General features: G+C 34.1%; 1 protein-coding gene and 1 long non-coding RNA gene across 3 annotated transcripts in view; one reads left to right on the top strand and one right to left on the bottom strand.

Moving 5' to 3' along the window:
- LOC136412884 (uncharacterized) overlaps nt 1-8,479 on the top strand; it is a 65,875-nt gene that overhangs the window by 29,501 nt on the left and 27,895 nt on the right. The gene's annotated exons all lie outside the window — the stretch shown is intronic.
- On the bottom strand, nt 1,814-8,298 carry LOC136412874 (exportin-4-like). Of its 2 annotated transcripts, XM_066396083.1 has the most exons (19): nt 8,081-8,297; nt 7,835-8,034; nt 7,595-7,781; nt 7,265-7,538; nt 7,041-7,177; nt 6,569-6,714; nt 6,346-6,517; nt 6,095-6,290; nt 5,864-5,975; nt 5,539-5,809; nt 5,291-5,491; nt 4,958-5,127; nt 4,782-4,903; nt 4,551-4,727; nt 4,320-4,497; nt 4,082-4,268; nt 3,784-4,030; nt 2,923-3,154; nt 1,814-2,795 (listed from the first exon to the last, which is right to left on the bottom strand). In XM_066396083.1, exons 1-19 carry the CDS (start codon nt 8,126-8,128, stop codon nt 2,666-2,668), a joined length of 3,387 nt encoding a protein of 1,128 aa, XP_066252180.1. In that variant the 5' UTR covers nt 8,129-8,297; the 3' UTR covers nt 1,814-2,665. The 2 variants fall into 2 exon arrangements, with proteins under 2 accessions (XP_066252180.1, XP_066252179.1); XM_066396082.1 differs by having other exon boundaries at nt 4,782-5,127; nt 8,081-8,298.

Raw genomic sequence — 8,479 nt, forward strand, 5'->3', positions numbered from 1 at the left:
TGTTCCTATTTTTATTATGTGTGTAATTGGGGTGAAATTATTTCTGTAGTAGTGCGAAGATTATGCTGTTTCATTCACGGTGCCAGTTAGTATTATAGATTTTTTAATAGATTTTGAATTTACAAAATTACGATTTTAGAACACAGAATTCTAATAGATTTCATGCTCAAAGTTGAAAATTTAGTTATAAGAGCAAACACAAATGTTGATTCATTAATTTTTTGATATTTAAAACTCGTGTGACATGATTACATTTATTTTTCATTTCATTGTTATGCTATGTTCGTTTATTCTTCGCACAAATGTGTACAAATTTTCCGGAGGATTTATACAAGCGCGTCAGAGATTTTCATTTACAGTAAAAATTTACTTTAAGTATTTTAGAAGCTATTAAAAATTTAAGAAATAGTTGTAGGAATGTGTCAGGAGCATACATTTTAAGTACTTTTAGAGTACTTATAGAGAGTGGCTCAAAAACGTGTTACGCTAAACGTGTATGTATAATAACTTAATAAATATATTAGATCGAACTAAAAAAATTAAAGCTTCGCGGTCTATTCTCGAAATGCTATTCGAGCATTTTTATTCTTCGAATCACGTCGTAGAAAATGACCTACTTTGTCAGGATCTGAGGTCTATTCCCGATATGCCATTCTTGAAATTCGAATGAGACAATTGCGTAATTCAATGACATCAAAAACGACATCAGCTTCCTACGGCAGGTATCAAGACTTCTTCATTATGTGTTATTTTCAGAATAGACCTCCGTGGCTTTACACTTTTGATTTCGAATGAGATGTGTAAATTAAAAAAAAAAGAAGAAATAAAAAAATCAAAACTTTATCTCAGTAGATATTACGAAGTTTCGGGGACATCCCTATCAATTGATTTTCTGCGAAATTGACTACTAAGAATTCTTAAAAATACGTGATTTTGACGGGCCTTGCATATGGAATTGCTCGAATGCAATTCGATAATAAACCCCTGTGACCTGGGGTTAAAGAAACAGAAATTTGCAGGTATAAATATTCAAGTAAATTTTTCTAAAATACGTAAAAAAAATCAGATCTTCAATTCCTACCTCTCAAAAATGTTCTCTACATATGACACCCATAAAACTTTCTTTGTTCCCTTTAAAAACTGCCTTAAGTTGTCTGTTCAAATTGAGATAAAGGACTTATTAACATATCTAATGGATGCTAAATCAGGAGCAGGACCCCTCAACATTTCAGAATCTAAAAAGAGGTGCTTAATTATATACGCAGCTTTAAAGACCCATTGGCATCGATCACATTTTTATATTAAATAATCTAAGTTATGACACATCGAACATCTAAAACAAGGTGTCCTGATATTTTACAGAGAGACACGATATTTTAAAATGGACTAAAAATGTCGCTAAATGATTTTAAAATAAGTTTGTTCTCCTACTAAATCAAGTTCAAAATTTAATCTCCGCCACTGCTCGGCAACCCCTTTTACAATCAACCCTCGAGCAGACTAAACAAATCGACCTTAATCGGTTTAGGGATCTCAGTAACGAGGGATAAAGTCAACGTCAGCAATTGCGATTGGTAGTGACAGGACCCGCCTCACCAATAAAATGAAGATCAGTCGTTGTGTGTTTGCGCCAATGGCCGGATTTTGGGCGGTAACCAGGCGGCTGTAAAGGGGTGGGAAGGTTTTGATAACACGTTAAAGAGCACTTATCGGTTTTGTATTGCGAGCGGTTTAGATGCTCCTTGAGACCGGTTTTATCGCGAGTTTGGTGGTTTTCAGTAATGGCCGATGGAGGTATTGAAACTGCCTTAGATAAACAATATATAGGTAGATTTATTAGAGAAAGGTCGTTTCTCGAAGTAGGAGATACAAATTCCTGAAGATTAGGTACTTCTATAGAAAAATACTATTATAGTTTAATTCAGTTAATTACAAAAACCTCATAGAAAAAGAAATACCATATCGGCGTCCAAAAAATGAAGAAATTTTTACCATAATTATAACGTTATTGCATAATGAATCATAGGCCGTACCTATTATTGTATGTATCGTAACAAAGTGGTACAAAACAAACTTAACTAATTCCACTTTTGCCTCTTTGATTATTGTGGCAATAAAAGATACTGCTAAAAATCTAAAATAAATAAACTGAGAAAATTTTTCTTTATATCAAAATAAATATCGGATGTTTCTGAAAAAAGATTCACACTTATTAACTTTTTTGTTTTTCGACAGGTTTAAACAATTTTTCAGACTATGTATTCGGCATGTAATTACATTGAAGGAACTGGATGAATTTTTAGCACTTCCAGTTTAAGCGGAAATGCTACCAAGTATAAAATGAAACACTATGTATTGATATTGTGTTCAATGGAATCCTTCCTACTGATATCGAAAATATAAGTTTCTATAGTATATCTCTAACTGCTTTCTCATCAATGATGCATATTTGCTTCGTGAGAATAATAAGGAAAATGTATTAATATCATTTCCGCTTAAACTGGAACTGCTAGAACATCGTTCTGTACTTACACCAAATACAAATTCTGGAAAAACTATTTTAAATGGTCCAAAAACAAAAAAAACAATAAGGATGAATCACTTCTCAGAGACATTCGCTATAATAAAAAAAAATCACACACGTCATTTCGTACTGAAATGTAATCTACTTTATGAGGAGAAAGCCGTGAACGTTCGCGATGAATTTGTCGAAATTATCCCTGAATTTCAGCTTCGAATGTCGGTCACAGGTTAGTTCCACGCCCCCCATGAGATTGTTAAATGCTGCTGCTAATCTAGAAAATAATTAAAACGAATATAAGGTAAAAAACTTCAAATTACTACGGAAAACAAAAGTAAAATTCAATCGATTTTCTATTTCAAACTACATCTTTCCTGCAATTAAAGTACTTCATAACTCGCCTTTCAGCCACCATGGGATCACTCTGACCTTGTATCAAATTTTGCACTAGCGTCTGACATTCCTGCTGATAACAGCATATCAGCGTATAGAGGGTAATCGACGACGAACTGATCATGTCCGAATTGATTTGGTGAGTAAGCACCAAGTCCATCATTAACTTCAAGAAAGGCTTTAGCGAATATGCGAAAGGGGTATCCAGTGATTGATGTCTGAATATGTAGGAAGCCATGCCTGAAGAGTAGTGTTATGCTTAATGGTTATATATTATACAAATAGTCCCAAATAGAATGGGATACAATAAGAGTGTATTCCTTATATAATATTATTGTTACGGAGCCCAATTTGGAGATTATGAAAGTTGATAAACATAGTTCGAATACATATTTATTATATTTTTATGATGATGCAATTTCACCAGCAGGGGTCAATGTGAAAAAAATTAAATTTTTTCGTCAAGAAAAAGAATGACTTCGAGATAGTTTAGGGTGAGGAACTAATTTATGCCTGACTACAATTGTCTCGGACTTTTTTTGTATCGCCAAAAAACGCAATTATAGTTTGTCACAGAATAATGGTGCTCCGAAGCAGTTACTACTAGTGTTGTCCTCGAGGCTATGAATTGATTACAAGCTTTTGTAGGAGGAAGGGCAACGCGTAGATCAAGTTTGAACTACTTACTACCTTGAATTTCATTAGAATAAAATGTAAAAAATATAATTACTATTAAAATAAGATAAATATTTTGGACACTCGGTACCTCTCTTGCTTAATATCAACTTTCAACGGAGTCAAGTTGGGCTGTATCACAATATTCTTTTTGCCATTCGTCTACACTCTGTATAAGCATATGTGTACAATACCCTGAATAAAGTCCAAACTGGCTTGGACAATGTCAGTTCCGAAATTTGTAAGTCCCAGTTCAATACAACGTAAGAGATTCACCATTAGATCCAATGGAAGATCGGCTATTTTTTCTGGGTAAATGTCATTTATAAGAACAAGAAGGCGGTAAAATTGAGCGCATAAATTGGGGAACTTTAATAGCTCCATTGTCATCAGAGGCATTATGAATTTCAGTCCGAAAAGGGAAACATCAGAGGCAGTCACCTAAAATGTCATTGATAGTTTTCCTTATTTGATAAAAATTCTCTTTAATACATTAATCGCCTCTTCTCTCGTGTTGGCACACAAATCAATGCAGTCTTTGGACAAGATAAAAGTCAGCAAATCCAAAACAAGGATCAAGTCTTGGCAGTTGCTTTCCTCGGCAAAAGAACCGGCTATCAGTCTGTTTACGTTGCATTTGGCGTAGGATTGTACTGTGGCTAAGGAACTTTCATATAACCTAAAATATATATTATCAAAATAAAAATACAAAAGAAAGTCATAAACAAACTTTTTGCTATCCAAAGGTCTTAAGTAGCAAAGCATATATTTAGCGCACTGGCCAAATACTTCTAAAATCAGCTGTACTATCACTTGATAGTCTTTATAATACATTAGGAATACTGGAAGTTCTGATAGGATTGGGGCCATGAAATTGAAGAGAACTTCCACGGATGACATTTGGGATCCTAAAGAGGATATTTTAGATTAGTTTTATATACTTTAGAAGTAATTATTATACCTTTAGCAATCCCAATAAAGCACTCCATCAAATCAATGACAACCTTTTGCATTTGTTCCTCATGACAGACTCTTTCAAAGTTTTCTTGTCCCAATATACTCTTAAATTTTACTTTCAAAGGCGCGAGAATTCTTTCATAATACGTGTTGTTCTCTTCAGGATCTATCAGACAAGCTCCTAAAATTGATTTAAATCGGTATTGTTGGAATATTAAAACTAATACTAAAATACCGGCAAGAACTAGGCCTTTGTAGACGCCTCTTAGAATACTGGGGGGTAAACTGCCAGAACGCACTTGTTCGGTTAAATTTAATAACTTTACCATTGGTTCAGTTTTTATAATGTAGAGGGCTCTAAAAAGAAAATTACTAAGAAAAACAGAGGAGAATAATTTGATTTTTACATACTTTTGTTTCGTACACACCATATCGCTAAACAACTCGACTGTGTCCCGTAAAAGTATGGGCTCTGATTGAAAACTATACAAATTAACAGCGATTTTATGGAGGATGAAGGAGACGACGACTTTACTGCATTCAGAGTCTCGGCCTAGGCAGGCTAGAAGAATTGGGCTCATCTAAAAATAATACTTATTTCAGTATAAATTTTTATTATAATTTTTGTCAGAACATATGATCCTTCAATCATCTTAAATAGGAGGTTAACGTTTTTAAAAGAGCCTATATATTTTTTTATAAGGAATTTTGGTCATTGTTATCGCAAAATTTTATTTAACCTACCTGATGATAATAATTCTCCATGGGCAATAGATAGCTCATACACCAGCGTTTCAAGAACCACATAATAGTCGATCCCACTTCCGGACTCATAAAATGTGCAAGCTTCATCGACACCGCCACTTCTTCGATAGACGCCAGTCGCATCACGTTATAACCGATCCTTATCACATGGTCACATTGTTCCAAATTATCCGGAGTCGACTAAAATTTCACTTTAGAAAAACCTTTTTTTTTTCCTTTATACTAACCTTAGCATGGGCCGCAACTAAGGCATTCGTACTAGCATCAGCAGTAGTAATGCCCTGTTTAGCCATTTCACTCGTATGTATTGTGATTTCCGAGGGTATTAATGCATATTCACCGTCACTTTCCATACACAGGACATGGCCAGCAATAAGAACCGCCCAATGCACATCTTCAAATACATTTTCCAAAGTTGCCGCTTCGTTTATGTTCATGGCCCGTTGTTGCATTATAGGAAGCATTGTCATTAAGGCTTCAATGCGGGATTCTAATATTCTATATTGAAGGTATGAGGTGAAAATAGTGACTGGGTATCGTTTGAATACTTACTTATACAAGACTGGCAGAGAATGTGACAAAATGACTCTTCCTAGAAGACCAATAGTTTGAAGTTGTTCTTTATATTTCGTGCGGTCGTTGTCTTCGATATCTTCGTCGCAAGCTATCAAGGGAAAATTAGAAATTCTTAAGGAAAATACTCTTACCTCTACCTTTAGTCGCTGCTTATAAAAATAGCATAGAAATACTTTATACCACTACCAAATTGTCAAGAAATCTTACCTCCATAATCATTACTATCTACACTTCGGCTTCCGTCAGGCGCAGCCAAATGGCACTGCACATACTTGTTGAATATTCGGGTGGCGCATGCCCGATGCAATTCTTCAGATACTGAGTTGAATTCCCCCAAAAAACTAGTCCAAGCTTCAAGCATATTTTCAAAGGCATCCATGTAGAATCGGTCTTCATCTGGATTCTATTTAATTAAATTATTAAAATATTGATAAACCATTATGAATGCACACACTGACTGCATCTTCCTGCGTGGCTCCTTCACAAAAATCACAAGTCAATCTAGTAAATTCGTCCATCAAAGTTTCTTGAAACTGGCTAGGCAATCTACAGAAGTCACCATTAAAAAATGGAACTAATTTCCTTACTATGTTTGAAATGCCTAGAGATTCTTTCTTCCTAATTGTGGTGCTGCAAAAAAAGTAAAATTTATAAGGGGAAATATATGAAAAAAAAACTTACTTGGATATAAGTTTTGAGAAATTTGTTAAATAGTTATGTAGGTACTCAAGCCTTGGTCCATCTTTGTTCACAATGGCTCCACTTAAGCTGGCTAACTGAATCAAACAATTCAAGGAGTGATGAGCCAGCTCATCAATGTCTCTTACCTAAAATAATGAATTAATGATAATAGATACTACAGTATGATCCAAATATTTTGCTATTTGAGTTTTGGTTATTATCAAAGGCAGAGAGATGTGTAGAATATGACAGTATTGTGTGGTATAGTGGAAAAGTTATTAATAAATGTATAAAACTTTTCTGATCAGACTGATTGGTTTAAAGCAGCAGTTAAAAAGAATCGTCCTCTTTCCAAACTCTTTAGTTTTTCTAATCTAATTATCTCTTTGTGAATCAATCTCTCTCTAATACCAATAGTCAATATCAAATTTGGGAAAATGTGTACAAATAAATGTATATTAGCAAACCTCACCTTCCAATATATTTGAAACATCAAAGGAATCAATTCTGGATTAAACATAATCTCAGCCCAACCTGCACTTAATTTCAATGCAGGTGCTTGGTCAGATTCATATACAGACTCATAAATACCTATAAGTCTTTTGGGTAGTAAACATATATCATTAAGGAAAAAGTTATTATCTCTAAAACTTGAAATACTTAAATATGTATGAAACAAACATTGAAAAAGGATATAGATTGGTGATACATAGCCCCACATGAGCACTCTCTCAGTTATCTGTAGTAAATGCCTTGTTAGTTGTGTCATGATGTCACTATAAGGGGGATCAGTTTTTACAACTTCAGACAACAAATATATGCAAAACTGAAAAATTTGCTTCAAATCTGTAGCTTCAAATTGTTTTTTGGCTTTGAAATGCACCTCCCAAGAAAGTCCTACATCTGTAGATTTAACAGTGCTGGCATATTCTTGCATGATGTTGGCTATAATATTGCATCCAAGTAGTTTCTAAAATTATTTTGTGTATAAAATAGAATATTAAATGGAACTGGTATTATAAATACTTTATCTGGTTCTGCATTCACAATTAAGTTCTGAACCTCCTGCAAAATAACCCCTCGATCTTTACCATTATCATCAATGCTGGCTCTTTTAACCATTATGGCAATAACCTGCAAAAGTCTATCTCTCACAAAATGAGGAATTTGATGGGTCAACACATATTGCATCAAATACTGTCTTAGTGAGTTCCTATATGGAAAATTATAAGGTAATTTTCTATGGTATAGAAATGAAAGGCTCACCGATTCCCTTCGAGAAGAAAGGTCCATTCCCTTATTATGGCCTCCTTTAGCACTTCAGCTGCCTCGAACATGACATACTGATTGTCTGATTTCTCAAGAATTTCCCTGCACATATTATAAGGGGATTTGCTCTTACGAAAATTAAGAAATATAGCCTCAGCTATGTGCCTTTGTTCGTTGGATACAACATTTGGAGGAGCCTAAAAATAAGTATTGTTGAACCTATTGAGAAATTCTGGACCTTACCATTATTATTTGGGCCGCAGATTCTAATTGGGTGATTGCCTCCTGCATTGTGACCAATTGAGTATCTTTGTTTACATTGGAAGGAACAAAATTTGAATGAAATTTGCAAGTTTATTACGGTAAAAATCAAAAATCATAAAGTTGCTTTGTTTTGGAAAGAAAAGTTTCAGGAAAATTATATTTGAGGTTATGTTGTACTAAATATTGTAATTAATAGACCTCCTCAGTAAAATAACTGAAAGACAGAGTTGCCAGTTGTCAAGGAAATCCGCTATCTTAACGACTTTTTAATCTGCTTAGCCTCGTAATAACAGCAGTATCATAATATAAAATAGTGAAATAGTTTTTTTCATTATTAAATTAGTTTCTAGGTGTTTTTTCTGCTATAGTGATATTTGC

Source organism: Euwallacea similis, chromosome 13 (assembly GCF_039881205.1).
Source record: "Euwallacea similis isolate ESF13 chromosome 13, ESF131.1, whole genome shotgun sequence".
In the NCBI taxonomy this organism is placed as follows: domain Eukaryota; kingdom Metazoa; phylum Arthropoda; class Insecta; order Coleoptera; family Curculionidae; genus Euwallacea; species Euwallacea similis.